A 20,831-nucleotide genomic window follows, 5' to 3' on the forward strand; every position below is an offset into this window, starting at 1 on the left:
CGAATAAGACTGTTAAATTAGTTGAAATGTATGAAATATTGTATGAAATATTTGTTAACCAAAAAGGGGGTTGAGGTATCAATGTATTAAATCAATTCAATCTAGCGGGTTCATTGTAATCCTCTTTTATTAACACCATTATCAAAAGTATCTACTAGTTCAGTAATTAAATATGTTTCATTTGATAATATTTGATTAATTACAGTAATATTTTCAATTTTATAATACCTTGCGGACACTAAATTTGTTGCTGAAATATAATTTTTAATGTAAAACTGTGAAAATGATTTATTGATTTCATTGATTTCGATTTTAAAGTTGGGTTCTTCTTCTTTCTTCATTTTAATAACAAAACTTTTATTAAAACTCATTCAAATATAAATATTCAATGTTTTAAATATGAATTATTTCACTCACACTTTTATATTGAATAATCTATCAATTTATATCTTATTCATATATATTTTATTCATGTATATGATTATTTTAAGAGTGATAGGGGTAATGGGCTGTCAGGTTAAAGGGTGAATGGTCGAGTTAATTAAAAATGAAAAACATGAAAATAATAACAATTTCTACTTGAATTAGGAGTGAAACTCATAAAAAATGAAAAATAATTCTCGCGCGCTCGAATTTATTTCACTCACACTTTACTCACACTTTTTTCTAGCGAGTAAAAATGAAAAATAAATTCGAGTGTGTGAGAATTATTTTTCATTTTTTATGAGTTTCGCGACTAATTCAAGTAGAAATTGTTATTATTTTCATGTTTTTCATTTTTTATGAGCTCGACCCTTCGACCTTTGGCCTGAAAGCCCAATACCCCTATTACTTTCGCCATTTAATATGAAGTGTCCTATCTGCGGCGGTGAAAATAAATTGGTTAACTGTGACGAATTCAAATCCTCAAGTTATAAAGACATAATGATGCTCGTCAAGGAAAATGGCTTATGCTTTAACTGTTTCTACCCCAGACAATGTATCAAGAAACTGTTACAAGCCAAAGAGCACGTGCGAACTCTGCAAGATGAAGCATCATACTCTTCTTCATGATCCGGACAAGTTTAACGTTTTGGCAATTAATAATACTTCGAGAAAAAAGGTATGTTTGCTCATCGTCCCGATATGGGTGAAGGCCAAAGAAAACGGTAAATCTGAGTCGGTTTACGCCTTGGATCTACACAGCGACAATGATTAGCGATGTCGATAACCAGAGGTCAATGAATTTGGGAATAGTTTTCTATACGGACCAAATACCCGTTAATAGAGACGACATGCCGACGGTTGAAGAAATTCGAAAATGGCCACATCTAGACGATGTCAATATTTCTACATTTAATCAAATAAACGTAGAGTTGCTGATCGGAAACGACAACAATTCCGCCATGGAACCCTTAGATATCAGGTCTGGAGGAAATAGTCCTCATGCGGTGCAGACTCCGTTCGGATGGGCGCTAAATGGACCACTGGGCCGTATGTCAGTAAGAAATAATATGGTAAAGATGGACGACGAGTCTCTTAATCAACAGTTGATGAGTTACTTCAATCGAGAATTTAAGATTCTGGAAGTGATACGGAAGCTATGTCACGTGATGATAAACGAGCATTAGCTGTGATGGAAGAAACGGTGAAGTTAAAAGATGGTCATTGTGAATTAGCCTTACCGTTTAAGTCTCCAAAGCCGTACCTTCCAGATAATCGACCAATGGCGGAAGCTAGATTGAAATTACTCAAACGTAGGTTTCACGGAAAGGAAGAACTTCGTACTGGTAATAGAAGATTTAATGAGGATATGTTGGTCCGTGACTTCGCCGAGATGGTACCCGCCAACGAGGTTCGAACTGATGAATTGAAATAGTATCTGCCACATCATCCCGTGTTTCACCCACAGAAAAAAAGATACTGATAACCAAGCATCGTTTAGTTCTCAGGCAGTGGAGACAGTTCTGAGGAATTTCTACGTTGATGATATGCTAAAATCGATTGAATCGGAGGAATACTGTATCAGTCTTGCCTATGAAGTAACGAAGTTATTATCGGAAGGTGGATTTCATCTGACGAAGTTCGCATCAAATTTTAAGGAAGTTATTCAGGCAATTCCAGATGACGAGAGAGCACCGCCGGTGAAAGACCTGTGTTTTGAAGAACTTCCGGTTGATAGAGCACTGGGTGTTCAATGGAACATGGAAAAAGACACATTTGGATTCCGTGTAACTCCACGAGATCAACAACCTACTAGAAGTGGCATCTTCTCTGTAACTAGTGCACTCTATGATCCACTGGGACTGGTGACACCTGAAACTCTGACAGCGAAGATTCTGCTACAGTCATTGGTAAAATCTAAAATTGGCCCGGACGACACAATACCAGAAAGTAAGTTGGTGGAATGGCACCAATGGCTAGAAGAGCTACCGAAGCTTTACCAATATTCTGTGGATAGATTTCTGAAGCCACGTGGATTCGACGAGTGAGAGAACGCTACGCTTCATCACTTTTCCGATGCATCCGAAGCTGGCTATGGTTCAGTGGGCTACATATGTCTGGTGAACACGAAAAACCAGGTACACGTGGCTTTTCTGATGAGTAAAGCAAGAGTTGCACCAATTAAAGTTTCAGCGATTCCACGTTTGGAGCTGGCTGCTGCTACGCTATCCGTGAAAATTGATTAGATGCTAAGAAGAAAACTCGATTTGGACATTACTACTTCATATTTCTGGACTGATAGCATGGCCGTACTCGGAAGTACATAAATAATGAGGACAAAGTGTTTGTAGCTAATCGTCTAGCTATTACCCATGAAAGTTCGTTACCTGAGCAGTGGAGATTCGCTGAAGGAAGATTGAATCCTGCAGATTTAGCATCTCGTGGTCAGAAAATGGATGATTTTATGAAGAATAGCGTATGGAAGAACGGGCCAGATTTTCTGCTGAAATCGTAGTCTGAATATCCTACTGTTTTGACAGAAATTATTGATGTGCCTCAGGACGACCCAGAAACTAGGATGATCGTTCTATCTGCAAAGTTACTCGCTCAAGATCCTTGCGACTTATCCTATCCTCTAGTCGATGAATGTTCTTCTTGGCATATATTTAAGAAGTCGGTTGCTTGGATGACAAGATACATTGACGTACTAAAGGCAAAGGTTTTAAGAAAAAATGAAAATGGAGATGTGAACAGTTACAGAGATGAGATTAGCTGAAGAAAAGGTAGTAAAAATGGTCCAGAAGTCACATTTCCTCGATGAAGTTGCAAGCTTGCCCGATTTAACAGCTGGTAATGATGTCACCAGTTGCAGTGTGGGAAAAAAGTCACATCCGAAAGCTGAACCCTTTGAAGATAAATGGAAGTTTACGTGTTGGTGGACGCCTAAGAAAGTCTACGGCGATTTCTGATGCTCAGAAGTATCCTATCGTATTACCTAAAACGTGTCATGTTACTGCTGATAAGACATCATCATTAGGCATCGGTACATGAAGGTCAGCAATATACGCATGCATCATTGAGAAAGAAATATTGGATTGTCAACGGTAATGCTGCAGTGCGTAAAGTTTTGCAACAATGCATACCCTGTCGGAAGAATCAAGGAAAAGCTGTATGGCAGAAGATGTCAGATCTTCCAGAAAATCGTACCTGTCCCTCTCCGCCGTTTACGAATGTGGAACTCGACTTATTCGGCCCGTTTTATGCAAAACGAGGTTGTTCGACAGTAAAAAGGTATGGATGTATATTTACATGCCTTACGAGCCGAGCTCTACATCTAGAAGTTACCGATGACTTATCGACCGACAGCCTCATAATGCCCTACGAAGATTCATTGCGCGCAGAGGATACCCCGACGTTATTCGTAGTGATAATGGTACCAACTTCACCGGTGGCGAGTTTCATTTAATTTCCATTGCAAAAATCGCCATAGTACCGGTGGGGAGCGCGAAATCCGGGAAGCTGTGGAAAATTGGAACCAGAATAAAATCCACGAAAGAAAAACTGTTGTTAGAAAAACACATTAAGTGGATTTTTAACCCGCCAAGTGCATCACACTGGGGTGGTGTTTGGGAGAGATGCATACGTTCGATACGTAAAATTACGAACTTTCATGTGTGAAGCCGAGGCGATAATGAACTCGTGAAAACTCACTCCGGTATCTAATGATCCGCAAGATGTGCAGGCATTGACTCCTCACCATCTCCTGTTGCTACGATCAAAATCTGGGCTGCCGCATGGAAGTTTTGTTGAAAATGATATTTACTGTCGTCGTAGAATGAGACAAATTCAGTACATGGCGAATCAGTTCTGAAAAGTTTGTTTAGTGTAGTTGCGTTTGATAACGCATTCGTATGTTTAGACTTATTAGGTAGTTAGTTTTGGTTTAATTTATTATTGAGTACATTGTTAGTATTTAGTATTGAGACATTTGAATAATGTTGTAGTAATATTGTCATTTATTCAGGCTCGAGAATACTTTATTTTGTAATTTTATTATTGGAAGTCGGGTTTCATGTTTTTTTTCAGAAACCAGTCAGTTGGAACAATCAGTTAGAAGGAAATAAATCAATTCAGCAATTCAACCACTGCGTTTGCCTTTTTTATTCGGTTGCCGGCACACGGATATTGTGTATCTTCTCGTCTAAGAGATTCAAGATTCTTAAAGTTAATAGAACACTAACTTAATTTCCATTGCAAAAATCGTCATTGTATGTCATTATTACAGTTATGATCATTATTAGTTCATGTTAAGTTAGTAGTCGTTTAATACGCATTAGCTTAGTAAGTTTGGCAGTAATTATTTAGTATATTTAACCATTTTATAGATGATAGCAATAATTATAATTTGTTTAATCATCCAAGTTTGTTTAAAGGGGGCGGGATGTGAATGCTGTTTCCTAGGGTTTGTATAGTTAAGTTTATCCCTATTATTATAGATCTATTCTACTTTTATTATTATGCTGGCCTGAGCCGTTCTCATTTATAAGTTGAAATTCTATGAATTTATTTGTTAGCTTGTCCAGTGACCGCTATGCACCGTGCTTTCGTCGTATAAAGGCCTCAGCCAGCGAATGCAGGGTGTCACTTTACAGGCGTTGCCGGTCGTGGTAGGACGGTACTGAAACTCAATTTGGAATGTATAATATGTTGTAAAAAATAATTTTATCATATTTCTTCGCATTTATTATGCATTTTTGCTGCGCTTATTCTAACTCAATCTCTAGCTATGGAATTCGGGTTTGTTTAGTGTAGTTGCGTTTGATAACGCATTCGTATGTTTAGATTTATTAGGTAGTTAGTTTTGGTTTAATTATTATTGAGTAAGTTGTTAGTATTTAGTATTGAGACATTTGAATAATGTTGTAGTAATATTGTCATTTATTCAGGCTCGAGCATACTTTATTTTGTCATTTTATTATTGGAAGTCGGTTTGGCAAACGGATATTGTGTATCTTCTCGTCTAAGAGATTCAAGATTCTTAAAGTAAATAGAAAACTAATTTAATTTCCATTGCAAAAATCGTCATAGTACGTCATTATTACAGACCAGTAGTAAGTATTATGGATATAACATCTCCTTTCTGTTGCCCATTTACAGATTCTCCATGTTATCTATATCCGCTTGCACATAATCCTCAAATTCTCCATCAGTTAACATGCAAATATTGCGAAGTACAAAACAACTACCGTAGTTCATCATCCGTTCAATGTCGCTCATATCAATATATTTCAAACGTCGGAATCTACCTTTTGAAATACCAAAAGTATGTTCAACCCTCATGCGTGTTGAGCTATGTTTGAAATTGAAATGTTTCTGTATTCTGGTTGAATTGTCAGTATCTTTGAAGGGGGTAATAGGAACACTGATCAGAGAATAGGCAGAATCACCAAGCAAGGAAATGACTGTTAAGAGGAAATATACTTCTTGGTTATCAGTACTTTCGATTGCATACCATAAGGGAGAATTTCGAAAAACACGGGAATCATGGGTTAATCCAGGCCAACCAGTATAAACGTTGATAAATTGATCGTCCCTATTACAAATAGCACATACGTTTATGGAATAACACTTTTTTCGATTTATGTATGCTTCTGAACTCTTGACTGGTGCATGTGCGTGCCATCAACAGCGCCTAAAACTTTCGGAAATCCTTGAATTCCTTCAAAATCGGCAAATATTTCTTTCGCACTTTCTTATGATGGCTACATAATTATCTTTGGCATGACATGTCTAACCACACAGGCAGATACCTTACCTAACAAAAAGAACATACAACAGATGATTATTACTTTTAAAGTATAAATTATCCATCAAAATAGGTTTAAACGACTCACCAACAATTTTATGGACGGATGCTTCACACACGCCAAATATGTCAGCAATATGGATGAGCGTTGCCTGTGTTCCTGCATAATACATGAACACAAGTAGTTGTTTTTCCATGGTATATTTCGTCTACCACTTCCGATAAGATACGGTCCCACATACTCCAAAACCCTATCAAATGTTTCACCACTCATTCTGAAACGTAGCCTAAAGTTCTCTGGCAGATATCTACTTACTGTAACGTCACAGTTATTTGTAATCGGATTCACAGTTCTCCTCTTTGTGTTTAACGCTCTCTAAATCAGTAGAGACTAGACAAGTTGGAGTCGATGAAGAACACTTTAGAAGCGTATTTTGGTAACGCTTTGAACGAACGCCGCTATGAGTCGCAGAGCCACCAGATGAAGAAAATTATATCGACAAAACGCATGAAATGATTTTCTTCTTGGTACCATCGGCCATTTTGGAATAACCAACAGTAAACCGTCGCATTTGTTCTTACTACGGCAAACCGGTTTGTGACGTAATAAGCCGAAGTAACCGAAATAAACCGGTTTGTGCGATCCGGTTTCAAACAAATGCGCCTCTGTTGTCACCTGCCCAAACTGCCAACAAACACAACTCAACGATATCAGTGTCAGAGTCGCCTACTCATTTAATTATTCTAGAGCGCATATCTTTGTGAGGATATACAATAAGAGATGACGGGCTGTAGTTTCGATTATGAATACACTTTTATTATTCTCTGAAGATTAAAGAACGGCGTCACACGATCAATCATAGTCTATGAGTTTATCTGATGATTTATGGGATTCGGAACCATGGGAAATAATTGGGCAAGCATTGGGATCGCATGAAGTGAGGACATCGTATGTTAACTGAAACGACGAGTAGCCGGAATAAAAAGCAGGTGGTTGTGATTGATACGATATAGTCAGATCCTATAAGTGCATAGTTGGTGGGCGAAATTGTACGAAATATCATTTCTTACCTGCACAACATTGGAATTTGATTTGAGATCCAACGGTCTAAGTACAAAAAAACTACGTTCTCTTGTTTGATTTATAGCTTTGTCAGTACTGTCAATATGAGCCTTCATCATGTAACGTACCCTTGCCATACATGGGCGCAGAACTTCAAACGATGTTGGAATGTCCTTTGGTAAGGTGTATTCAAACTTATAACAGTGAAGGCCTGGTTTCAAAATCATGCCTGAATTGCTTTTTGAATCTGCTACTGAAAAATGCATTGAGATCGTTATAGTATCAGGTGCATCACAAAGCAATTACTATAATGGTCGATAACAAATCAGTGGCACTCAATAATATCGGTTTATTGGACTTACCCTGCCCAAATAATGTTAGACAGTCGTGAAGGCACCGTTGATATTCGAAACAACCTCTACTGGAATTACCATGCATGTCTCGCCAGGAAGTGTCTGCAAGTCCATGCAACCAAAGTCTTAAAGCTAAAATATACGCACAAGGCTTGAATTCAATATTCTATCCAAGCATATATACCATGGTTATGAAAGCCTAACCGACACCTAAAATTTGAAACAACATTGCAAACTACGGAGCCCCGGAGGGGACATGGTGAGAAATGAATTTTTATTTTCAGATAGCCAGTGGCGACATCATTATTAATTTTCATAGGTGAATTTTCAATACATAATTGATAGAATCAGAATATATGGAGCAAGAAATTACGAACGTTAGTGAAAGATATCTAAACAGTTGAACCAAACTGACTCATCAAACGCGGGTGTGTTTAATAATGGAACCAGGATAATGGAGCACTTGTGGAAATGTCTTTTATAGACTATACGATGTACATCCGTTCAATATCACCCACTCACTTCAAATGAGATAAGTTTGACAAAAATTGTATTTTCAGATAGATTCTGCTTTTTTACCGTTAAAATTCATATTCTAACATCTACATTTTACACCAGGGGCCGCGCGTCCCATGTCATGGTCAGGCCTTTTTAAGCCGACATTGTGATGATAACACACTGAAGGGCTAAATCTGTTTTTAATTTGATGATTTTTTTTCGGAATTCTGGGATTCGGATCCGTACTCCAACTAATTAAAAAGTGGGCTTTCAGTATAATGCCGGTCCATGATAAGTCGGTATGGTCAATTACTTTTATCTACAATCTAATATAATTAAATTACAATAACTATCTATATAATCGTTTATATTTATCTAATAAAAACATATTCTGTAATGGCTATTGTCTTTGATATTTAGAAGATTTAGCTGATCGGTAATCGGATGCGGTCGCGTCCTGTAGGGCCGCGGCTGCGTTTCATGGTCCACCCCGCCATCAATTCACTTAAACTAGTGGTCGTGTTGTATTGATCAGTCGATGAGTTGTTGAGGTTACTCATTTCGTTCGAACGAAAAATCAAAATCGTTGCACACTGTCTGGTAGTTTGACGAAAGACCTTTTGTTAAGAAACACGATAACAGCTCCCCCATTATCTATCATAGCAGGACATCGAGGAACCAACTACATAGTACCAGATCACGGCAAAACCATACAGCATTATCTACTTTCCCATTTTGCTGTTTCTGTATTTTATTACGTCATTATCGCCCCAATGTTCTGAAAGGCTAATTGTTTTACATCAACGTAGGGAATAGGGTTTATACTATATTTCCTTCCATTGAATAATGTTGTTTTATCCAAGCTACGACTAATCGTAATCGATATTCCGGCAGAAGTTTTAACCGCGTATAGCTTCGTTTACATAATCACTGCAACGCTCAAATTATCTGTAACCTACTTGTTTCAATCTTAAATGGCCATAGATTTAATGGCGCTCTGTACATTCAATTCAAATTCACGACCGTAGGCGTAATAGAAAAACGAATTCACCTTGACCTTAAACCGCGCACCTGCAAGCACCTATCCGCGCACCTGTGGAGCACCTGTTGAGGGCAAGTCGTTTACGTTAGCGTTATCGTAAAATCGTGTTTTTTGCAATATACCCGCCTAAGTTGATTTATTTGTCTCTCAATTAATAAATTAGCCGTATATTTTCCATCGAAATGATAAAATAATTGAAATACAATATGTTTGTATAAGGAAATAAACAACACGACACTGCGTCGTCAACCGGTCGCGGGTAGAAAAACATCGCAGTCAGCTGATTAGAATTGTGTGAATTTCGCGAAGTTCTTAGCGCAGTATTAGCTTTCAACATGGTTTCACTAAGTAATTCACGTCATATATTCTATAAGAGAATATGAATAACTAGCGATGGCCAACGATGAGAGGTAAGTTTCGATATTTAGGCTTCAAAAGATAAAAATTCCATGTGAAATAGTACGTGCGTCGTCAATTCAAATCAATCAATTTGACCTCAAATTAAAGTATCAATCGACAGCCACCTCAAACCGCATCATTAGTTGGCCAAGGGGTCTAGGCTGTGGTTTGGGTTGTCTGTGGTAGTCTATTATGACTTCAAAAAAGATAAGAATAAGAAACAATAAAAAGAGTTGATAGGCCTAAACATTAGTTTCCTGACTGGAGAGTTTCTGGGGTAGTTCCACAAGACTAATAATGATTTTATTTATATCCTTTCATTTCAGTTGATTGATGATCCTTACTTCATTGAATTATAGAGCAAAAGTCCGTTGACGACTAGCAAATTTGGATGATAAGACTGTCAATAACTGTGTTTAGCATCAACGTTACAAGTAAGTGCCGTCTAGAATGCTGGGCTGTTGGCCTATCGTTGTAAGATTCTGGGGTTCATAGTCCTCTTTCTAGTTAGGTCTTTCTGGTGAATATGATAGGCTGGAAAGGGGTGATGATCCATGATTTCATTATAATCAGGGACGGATCGTAATACCTGCCACCTATACTTATTAAAATGCTGATTCGAAATGAATGATTTGGAGCATAGTGCATAATTTGAGAAAAGAATTTAAAGCTTTATTATCACGACATTGACCGTATTTCCATACAGTTGTGTCTGTTCACTTCCGTACACTATTCACGTTTCAGGATCTTACATAGCTACCTGCTGATCAGTAATGTCGACTCAATCAATTAGAGATTTATAGAAAAGCTTACCACATATTTCAAGGTAATTTGAAAAATATTTACACAATTGCTATCGAATTTTAACATGTATAGAGTTACAGGTGATTTACTCAGATAATTCAAGTTACATCAAAATCATTCGGCAATTTTCTGACACGATTTACATTTCTTTACAGATTTTCCATCGGCTAGACACTTCTTATAGAAACCGCCGCAACTGCATTTACGTGGAACAGACGCCGGTTGCTCTAATGTTTTCGTCGCATACAAGGCCTGGTTTTGGAAGAGAAGTTTGGAGCGTAAAACATTGTCGCGTATGCTGCAAAATGTCCGATTATCTCGATTGACACTAGCGTGTTTGCTTTCAAGAGCTTGCTCGCTGAACAAGCCAAGTGTTCCCCACATATTTACAAATTCGGGAACATGGTATACTAGAATATGGATTTTCGGAGTGATATTTACATTGGGAAATTTAGACGTAAAAAAGCGGCCAAAATCGTGGCATTGTGTTGTCATATTGGATATCTCGTCTTTAGAAAGAAACCGAGATGCGCTGTATAATCGATATAGCGAACGTAGTCGTTCGAACAACTCTTGGAACAAGGAACTAATCGATTCGTCGGGAATCACTTTGCATAATTTTTCCGCGTTGTTTAGCAACTTGTGAATATGATTCCCTACAAAACTATTGCTATGATACGCTTGACGATCAACGCCGATTTCTATCAGGACTTGATTTAATGTCTTACATAAAGGTCCCATTTGGGCCTGAACTTTACTGTACACAGCATTTAACTCACTTGATTTCTTTTGGAATTCCTTTTTTAACTCAACTTGTCTGGATTTAAGGTTGGCCAGATTTTCAGTGATGCATCTGATGATTTTGTTGGCCGACAATTGTTTTCCTGTAAGGCATAGTTCACACTGAAAATCTGGACAATCTTCGATACACTGCTCATGGTACGGAGCGTCACATTTGATACAATATATATACCGATTCGGATTTGGATTCTCAATTGTCCTTATTAGACAAATTTTCGATGTACACGAAACAACACATCGACCACGTCTATTAGCAGTAGTGAGTTTCTGTAAGTATTTGCATTTCGTATCAATACGACTTGAAAGATCATTTAGTTCCTCTTGGACTTCCGATGTTTTTGTTGAAATTTCTTGCCAGGTTCTGTAAAGTGTTTCATCACGTTCCCCCAAAGATTCGTTGTCAAATTCTTGACATTTTTTTTCTAACATGTTGAAAAATAGTAAGCCAAGTCCCAGGGAGATATGAAGTCCAGGAGGAACTAAATGATCGATATCCTGTAGGTGAAACATCTGAGCTTTCACTACACTTAAATTATTAGCACCTGGATTTGCTACATTCTGTTTATAGAGGGCAACTGATCGAGATTCAAATTTCACCGATTGTGGACAATGTGGTGAGCCGTGGTGCTTTCTTAGGTCATCCAGCTTCACTTGACACCACAAACAAGGAAATTTGGCCGTTGAACCCTGGTGACCCATACATGTGCACAAAAAGGCAAGGTCACCAAATAGAAAAAAACGGATCGCGACGGCTACATATTTTCCATCACTATTTACAATATCTACACTAGAGATAGTCTTCATCTCATCAAATATTGGTGAGAAAACCTGCTCCATATTCTCATATGAATCTACAGCTTCAAAATACGCGATCATCTCTGTAAAGTCTGTACTATTGCACAATTTACAGTTGATAATTGAAAATACAAGTTTCGTACTACCTCCCCCCTTGTCCGCCCCAATCTTAATCCATATTTCACCATGAACCTCTGCAGGAAACAACAGTTGACCTTTTTCAGACAAACGTTTAATTTTTACAAGTAACTGAACACGGAAACTATTCACTTTAGCGTACGCAGTTGTTTTTCTCTCCGAGGTTCTCGAATTTACAATCATTTCGGCTTGACCTACATCAAGATTGTTTTTTAAAGCTTCAGATCGACTGTTAATTTCCTCGCGCAGTTTGTCAGCTGATGGCAAAATATTGATATTGTACAGTCGTAAAAGTTTTCCTAGTTCCAAAGACTGGGTCATTGTCAGTCGAAGATGCATTTTGATTTCAAGGTACTCTTGAGCAGTGAGCATCCGCGCTGGTTTCATATCGGGAATATGGGAAATAACCTTTTCTTTAATGGATGTGTCTTTTCTTAATAAGTACGATATTGTTTTGGCAGCATTTTCAATTGATTGGTCTTTATCTTTGGAGATGAATTGGATTATAAGTTTCAACAGGGATGCTCGCTTCTCAAGAGTTTTTTCACCAGCATCTAAGGATTGTATCTTCGGCTCATCTAATTTGATGAAATAGTTGTAGTTGTCTCGGGATTTCGATTTATATGTATTTCGAGCTCTGAAAATTGTTTTGTCTTCGTCTCCATCACAGATGATCAGCGTATTTTTGTTCTGTTGGATACATTTGATAGTTTGAAGTTCCTGCTCCAGCTGACGCACTTTTTCCTTTAAATCTACATTTTCTTGGGAAATGGATGGCGGCGCTGGCTGTTTTTTAGGAGTTGAACTAGACTGATACGATATCTCATAAGATGACTCTGGTTCTGCAATATCTGAGTCAACGGGATTGATAGTAGTTGATGCTGATGATATTGCACTTAGCTCGAGGGATTCGCTGGTACTCTCATCTGATTTAGCGCTGTTACGACTACCGATACACGATCCTATCAACAAATCAGGTTATAAAGCGAGCATTACTTAAATGTTTGTATATTTAATTTTGTTCCAAAATTTCAATGTTTGATATTTATTGATTTTTGCACTTATCTTGGATGTTATGAATGATTAAACGTTGTACTGTTTGTCAAATTATTAAGACAGTATTATTTTTTTTATTTCTTAATTGGGTGTTTATTAGTAATAACCTTTAATCTAAACTTAACAAAAATGAAAGAATGAGGCAATAATGTACTTACAGTCTTTGCGTTGCTCCGTTGTATATAGTGAAATGTTGTAAATTTTTAGGGCAAAATAAATATTATCATACATGTATACACTATCTATGGCTTGGTTATTCTGATTTTGTATTTTCACTCCAGGCTAGTCTTTGGTCCTCTTGGATTGGTGAAACAGTAGATCCTGCTTACTGGGGGCATTTGTCCTATGAAATTGTTCCAGTTTGTGTTCAGCAAATCATGATCGAATGAATCAATACATGCCGCAGTAAATTTTGGTCCCGTCAAAAAATTGAGTAGGTAACCCGATTTCCTGGATGTGAATGCCGACACGTTCGTTGTACAGTCAAATTTGCACCAATCGGATAGTATATCCCTAATTATTCCGACTGAACCAGGTTTACACACATATTTTGGCCTAATTCTGGAATAAACTCATCCGGGTTGAGCAAGCTTTTGACTATCAAACGATGACGAAAGAAAAACAAACTAACAAGAAAAAGAATGCAGAAGAGTTACAATTTAAATGATAATTATACTCCACTTTATTCCACAAAAAAAGAAACATTTTCATACAAAATATGGTCTCGAACAATGAAACAGCATCAAGATCAGAGGTTAACACTGGGATACGGAAATTGAAATCTCTTTCTGAACAAGTCTTAATGTATTTCTGCAGCGAAAACCTCTTTACTCTTTAACAAAGTATCTGCAATTACATGACATACCTCGGGAATGGAATGAAATTGGGTCCTTGGCTATATTGCTGTAGCCAAATGGTTGCAACTGAAGGTTCAGGTCGGTAAGGTCATGTAACCGCAGACTTATTTTGTGAATTAACAATAGTTATCATACATTTTATGGGCCAAAAGTTGTAATTCATGCAGTCTGTATAGGGCCTAGCCGCCTATTACTCACTCATGCTCTTCATTTTATCAGCAAACTTTTTCTTTTTCCTGCCGTGGCCAAAGTTGAAACCTTTTTTCCGCTTATTATTTGATTCTTCCATCTAAAAATCAAAGAAAACCGTTTGAATTTCAGCCTTTTCTTATACAAAGAGAAATGAAAAGGCAATAAAAAATGATTGAATTTATTTTTCTTAAATTTACCTTCATCTCATCAAAATCGACGGGCATCTCATCAAAATCGACAGGCATTGTCAACAGATCAATGTCATAGAATCATCAGCTGAAAAATAATAGTCATTGACAAGCTTATATTCACTTGATATACAGAAAAGAACATATCAATTACGATAGGCCACGAGCGCTGAAATTTTTTTTCAGAATTGCAAATTTTTGAACTCTAAATTCGTCCTGCCTTCACTATTGAAGCAAAAATACCTCATAAATTGGGTATCACTGGACAGCTTATCCAATTTTTCAGAGAACTAAAGTCTTAGATTTTGAATAAAAGGCACATTAGGGTCAAAAATACGTACTTTGAAGAGCAAAAATCGGACAAAATTGATCTGTTGACTTCCGGGTTCTTTGAGCGCGCCGTACTCGGATTTGGTGGAAGTTACGCGAAATCGGCTCTTTAGTTCCCTAGATTTGAATGTTGTCTACAAGTTGAGACACGTTCGGTTCGAATCCCATAATTAATAGCTGAGCTACCGAAGTTTTCCGGACGCAGCTCCGGCCATATCTTTAAGCATTAGCGAGACGGCCCGGCCAATCAGCGCACGCCATCGATTTTAAGATATCGATTGTTCCAATTTCTAAAATTCGTATCTCGCCTACGGTCGTGAATTCAATTCAATTTATCTTGATTCCAAATAAGGTTATAATGTATTACATGATGGAAAATGATAAAATGTATAAACGGCGATGGGTGATAGCAATGACCATTTAAATACATCAAATATGCGTTAATGATTTCAACCAACGTCGATTCTTCAATAATTGCGCTTAGAAATTTAGAAATATTTACAACATATTTATTATCATTCATTAAATCAATAAATTTCAATATATTTGGACGTTGCCAATAGTGCTTTGGAATGAATTTTTTTCTTAATTCAGTATACAGCGGATATTCAATTAATACATGATATTCATCGCCGATTCTGTTACAAAATGGGCAATTCAATTGAGCCCTGTCCTCTCCAGAAAAGCGTAGTCTAGACACTGGAACAATGTTTGAAATCTCGCCAAACGAATTCTACTTCCAGCAGAAAGATCCAATAAATAGGTTTCAAGCGCAAAATTCCTTTTAAAAATCTGTTATTTTTCACTGTAATCATGTTTGGATACATCTGCCAAGACTGTTTGTTTAAACTGATCATTCAGTATCGGTTTAACACATTTTTTTAAATATTCATAGTTATAAGCAATATTCTCATGTTGGGAAAAGTATAGTTAAGACCTAGTTTAGAAAACCAGGAGTCAATAGTTGACAGCCATTGAAAACGATAATCACCGTGCGGTTCCTGAACTTCGCTGAAAAAGCTGAAACACTGCTACGCTGAAAAGAAAACGCTGAAATTTCAGGGTTTTCCCGAAAAACGCTGAAATCGTGCTAGGAACCGACAATACACGTTTTGAAATATTTTCCGGGCCGGGGCCGCTGCCTTTGCCTTACTCTCTACCTAATTTTTGGTTAAAGAGGCGCATCAACAGTATGTGTGGAGTATTAAAACCGAAATCCTATCACAACCGTTCAAGCCAACTTTAAACACGATGCTGAATATTCCAAGAATGTGGTTCTACAAGAAGAACAAATCTTATTTGAACATTTCAAATGTATATAAAATATGATTATGATAGCCTCTTTTCTTTTTTCAACAAGCCACTTATGACTGGGTGACTGTGGTATTCTCTGTTGGAGACTGGGGATAAGTTGAATTTGATGGCCTGTTATAATGATGATGCGGCTTTTGGACAAAAAAACCTTACTTAATTTATTTTTAATTCATCGTGCGCATGGAATGGATTTACAATTGGTATAATTAATTTGCTGTGGTGAAATAATTATAATATTATTTTGAAGAAATGAGATACCATCTGTTAGAAAAATGTATCAATTCCTATTTTTAGACTATAAATAAATTTTAAATCTATAAAAGGAGGAATCACAGACTAAGTTGATTTGCTTAGATGGACATACAGATACTAAGAAAAGACTTCTTGTAGCAGTAATTACATTTGAATGAGCAAGCGTGTCTTCCTTTCTAAGCGCCACCTGTCCGATCGGATGGCAGAAACTCTCGTGAAATATCGCGCCCCAGGCAAGCATCGCGCCTAAACATACTGATCGTAAACATGCAATTGTTTATCGGCACTTTGTAGCGGATAAATTATGAACATGTACAAAAAAATATGTATGATAATTGGAATTTTTTGCCAATGTTGCGTCAATCTCGCGAGATTTTCAAAAACACGGAAGTAACATGTGGTAAATCGTGACTACCAACCTACCTAACAGCCCTCATTATTGTTCCAAACCAAACGTTCTGCGCTGACTTCAAATGGGTGATAATGGCCATAATTTTAACTTAAGTTGTATATCATTATTATCTTCAATTGTGATTGCTATATTGTCTTTGAAAACTTTGTAACATCGCCATATCACAATGTCTAGTTATATTGTGCCTTGAAACCCTAAAAGAAATAATTGAAATTCATGTACAATTTTTAACATTGAAAATTCCAGGTAGCCATGTTTGTTTCTGCTGCTTCGCGTAAATCCCGCGCGGTGGCACAACCACGCGGAGTTTGGGCCAATACGTGTAGCGGCTGATATGAAAACATAATTATACATTTACTCTAATATTTATGTGTAAAAAATAGAAAAATAGTAAAATAATCCAACTATTTAATAAAAAAAGTGTTAATGAAATATTAATAAATTGAAAGATAAAAATTGTCAGTAAAATATTAAAGTAATCAAAATTTCTAATAAAAAAGTGTTAATAAAATATTTTGAAATATAAAAAGAGTAAAGTGTGAGTAAATAATTTAGATTTTTAACATAAAATTAAGAAAAATTAAGAATAATTTAGATTTTTAACATATCACATGGAAAATCGTCAAGTTTTTAACTGAAAAAGTAAAATTATTTACATTTTTAACATAAAATATAGAAAAATAGTAATATTTTTAATTAAAACAGTTAAATTATTTAGATTTCCAACAAAAAATATAGAAAAATATTAATATTTCTAATTAAAAAGGTAAAATGATTTAGATTTCTAACATAGAATATAGTTATTATAAAATATGTAAGTTGTTTACTAAAAGTAACAAGTAATTTAGATTTTAACATTAAATATGGTAAAATAGTAAAATAATTTAGATTTTAAAATATTAATAATCTAGAAAATTCAATTTAATAAAAGATTGGTTATATAAATGAAGGAAGAAACCGAATTCAAAATTGAAATAAAAGAAACAAATAACTTATTTCTCTATTTAACATTAAAAATTGTATCTCAGTAGATAATCTATTGTATATTATTAAATGATATTAGATTACTGAACTAAAAGATACTTTCGATATGGTGTTAAAAATCCTAAAATATTTAATAAAGTTTTAGATTAGAAACGTAATTTGGATGAAAACATAATAAATATTTTTAAAATTCCTTTAATGATAGAAAAAGTGAAATAATACTTTCAAAAGGTAATGATTTGATAAACTTAGGAATTTAAAAACGACGATTAAACTATTTTAATTTTGATAATAAACAAATTAATATAATGAAAATAAATCAAATATTGGAATGCAATGAAGAAAATGCAATCTAGAAAATAAATCTTTCAAAAATACTGGAATTCAATGTGATTTAAATAATGAATTAAAAAGATTTGATCCTTATGAAAAAATGTATTGTTATTGTGGAGGTTGATATTTAAAATCACATAAATCAAAACATTATCAAACAATTATGAAAATATTTCTATTAGGTCGATTATTATTATTATTATTGTTATTATTATTATTATATATTACTGTTTCAATAATAATAATATTATTATTTAATCTGAATATCTAAATTCATAGAATCAATATTTTTAATTATTTTATTTTCAAGCTACTTTATATTCCTTATTTTCTAAAACAACTTAAACGGCTGAGCAGATAAAGACACAGGGGGTATTATTTACAAGTATATAAATAGTTTTTCGCATTTATTACTATTTCAATATTATGAAGTTATGTTGATATTCTTCAATAATGATTAATTTGTAATGTATTCATTTCATTATTTCATTTAGTTCACTAATATATTTATGATTTGTTAAAGCTTTTTTCATTTTTATACTTTTTATTGCATATTTCACATTGAATATTATTAATTCTGTCTGATAGGTAATTTAAATTTTTTCAATTCTATGTATTCAATTTTACAAGTATCAAAAAATTCTAACAATTGTCTTAATGAGTAAATTGAAACAGATAAAATCATGATAATTAATTTAATTTTCTCTTGATTTCTATATTTCTATATAACTTTAAATTTGATAAATTACTGATTTTTATGAATGAAAATCAAATATACTGTGATTGAATTTGATTTAAATGATACTATACAATTATTAATATTAATATTTGCATTTGAAATTACAGTTGAATTCGTTTCAAGTCAAGATTTTATACCTTTAAAACCTCTTTTATATCATTAACTTTAATATTATCATTCAAATGATTGTTTTCCATTCAATTTTTTCAATTTCTTAGTTAATTTCATATTTTGATTTAGTATAGCTGTTGAAATATTTTCATAATAAAATTCAAATGCAGCAAATATTAAACCTCCAGTAAACCAAATAATGTTTTAAATCACTAATACCTGTTGGAATAAAATTATTCATTTATTTATGAAAAAATTAAAAAATTAATAAATATTAAAAACATATCAATAGATGAGAAGCTTTCTTGCACAAACTGTCATTTTTCATTCATGATTAGATGCACGAAGAACATCATACCTGCCTGGATCAAACGAATTTCATATTTTAGCTATATTCATAGTCATTTAAATTACTGTTTGAACCACTCATCTTCAAGAAATCATTAAGAAAAAATTAATCAAATTACAAAAGAAGGCCATGCGCATAATAAACAACTCTCCATATAATGCCCCTTCGTCACCCCTGTTTAAGAAATATCAAGTTTTAAACTTCGATGATCTTATAAACCTTGAATTGATTAAATCAGGATACATATTCCCATCCCCCACCCTGAACATCTTTGAGCAAAATGCAGCCTATCATAATTACAATACCCGACGTAAAAATCACACTAGCCTTGCACCTCATTCCTCTTCTTTATTCCACAAATCTTTCTCAGGGAAAATACCAATAGTCTGGCAGAACAGCTGTAATGACATTAAGAACTCCCCAACCCTGATAACTCTAGTTAATAGATTTAGAAAAATTAACCTTCCATTCGTATTAACCTATTTCTATGCTGATACATCCAATCAAGCTGATTCTCTATAATTAATAATCACACATCATGTTCGAATCCCGACAATGCAATAATTTTATTACGTATAATTTCCTCTTTGTGATTGAAGTAAATTCTATTCATTGAGTATACGTGGTTAAGTTTGTTTTCAAAGTTGTTATAGTTCAATTAACGCAATTATGGATCAAAACGTACAAGTAGAGCATGTGCAGACTAGTTCATGCAACTGCCACCAGGGGACTTTGAAAGAACCATTTCTTCGGTTACGTAGCCATTTTGGTACATCAATACTTTTTACGTGGTAGCCCTTGTATGAGCTTTCAAAGACGAACCCCCCCCCCCAAAAAAAAAAAATCTGTTATATATAATTTGTGTTGACCCGGCTTTGACTTCAATCATTCCGTCATAACATTGAACGTGGTGGATCAGCCGGTGCGCGTTATTTCACAAACAAAATGGCGGCACGATTGAACAGGTTGATATTCATCATTTCTAGTGCGATTACTGATATTCAAGGCGTATGATATAACGATTTATTGTGGCGATGTGTTCAATGATTCATCTAGTTTTGTTATCCCGTACGTAAGGTAACGTTACATCAAGATATCTGACGAAAATGTGGTTTCAAAATGCGGACATTTACTTCCGTGTTCGCCAAACGGCTGATTTACTGATATCATCGAATTTCTAGAGATGAGTCTGATATTTACACGACTGGAATACTTGTTTTATCGTCATTAATTGAAGTTATTTTATTAACGTTCGCATTAGCGATCAGTTTTGGAGCCTGCTTATTAGTATTGCTTTGTTAACTGCGGCACAGTGATGAGCGTTCGCATTGAAAACAGTCGTGTACAGTCGCGTAGGTGATAGCGCCTTATACTCTCGTGTTCACTGCGTGTTTGTATCAGTTATAGAGTACGCGCGCCACGGTGTAGGTCGCGCGTAACAACGATTTGTCTGAGTGAAGATGTAAGCTACATAAAGCAATCCTATCTTGAAATTATTAAAAATCATTTCAGTGGATAAACTTTGTTTCGTCAGGCACTGGCCTCATATTTGAAGAACTTGGTAGCTTCTGTCCTGATTGGTCCGTATATGA

General features: G+C 35.3%; 1 protein-coding gene and 2 long non-coding RNA genes across 3 annotated transcripts in view; 1 reads left to right on the forward strand and 2 right to left on the reverse strand.

The window, feature by feature from the left end:
- The window catches only part of LOC141902133 (arrestin domain-containing protein 2-like), a 90,861-nt gene extending 82,958 nt beyond the window's left edge, over positions 1–7,903 (reverse strand). Inside the window, exons 1-3 of the mRNA XM_074789772.1 lie at positions 7,885–7,903; positions 7,628–7,777; positions 7,301–7,521 (exon numbers count right to left, since the gene is read on the reverse strand). Of these exons, the coding sequence (XP_074645873.1) occupies positions 7,301–7,521; positions 7,628–7,777; positions 7,885–7,903 (390 nt within the window). The remainder of the gene's footprint in view (positions 1–7,300; positions 7,522–7,627; positions 7,778–7,884) is intronic.
- A 1,484-nt stretch (positions 7,904–9,387) lies between these two features.
- On the forward strand, positions 9,388–13,402 carry LOC141902667 (uncharacterized). Its single transcript, XR_012618911.1, has 4 exons — positions 9,388–9,595; positions 9,911–10,018; positions 10,329–10,410; positions 10,544–13,402. It is a non-coding gene; the product is annotated as an uncharacterized LOC141902667 (long non-coding RNA).
- A 456-nt stretch (positions 13,403–13,858) lies between these two features.
- On the reverse strand, positions 13,859–15,035 carry LOC141902681 (uncharacterized). The gene is made up of 3 exons (XR_012618914.1): positions 14,757–15,035; positions 14,425–14,503; positions 13,859–14,324 (listed from the first exon to the last, which is right to left on the reverse strand). It is a non-coding gene; the product is annotated as an uncharacterized LOC141902681 (long non-coding RNA).
- Between the last annotated feature and the right edge of the window lie 5,796 nt (positions 15,036–20,831).

The sequence above is a fragment of the Tubulanus polymorphus genome, chromosome 3 (assembly GCF_964204645.1).
Source record: "Tubulanus polymorphus chromosome 3, tnTubPoly1.2, whole genome shotgun sequence".
Classification (NCBI taxonomy): Eukaryota; Metazoa; Nemertea; class Palaeonemertea; order Tubulaniformes; family Tubulanidae; genus Tubulanus; species Tubulanus polymorphus.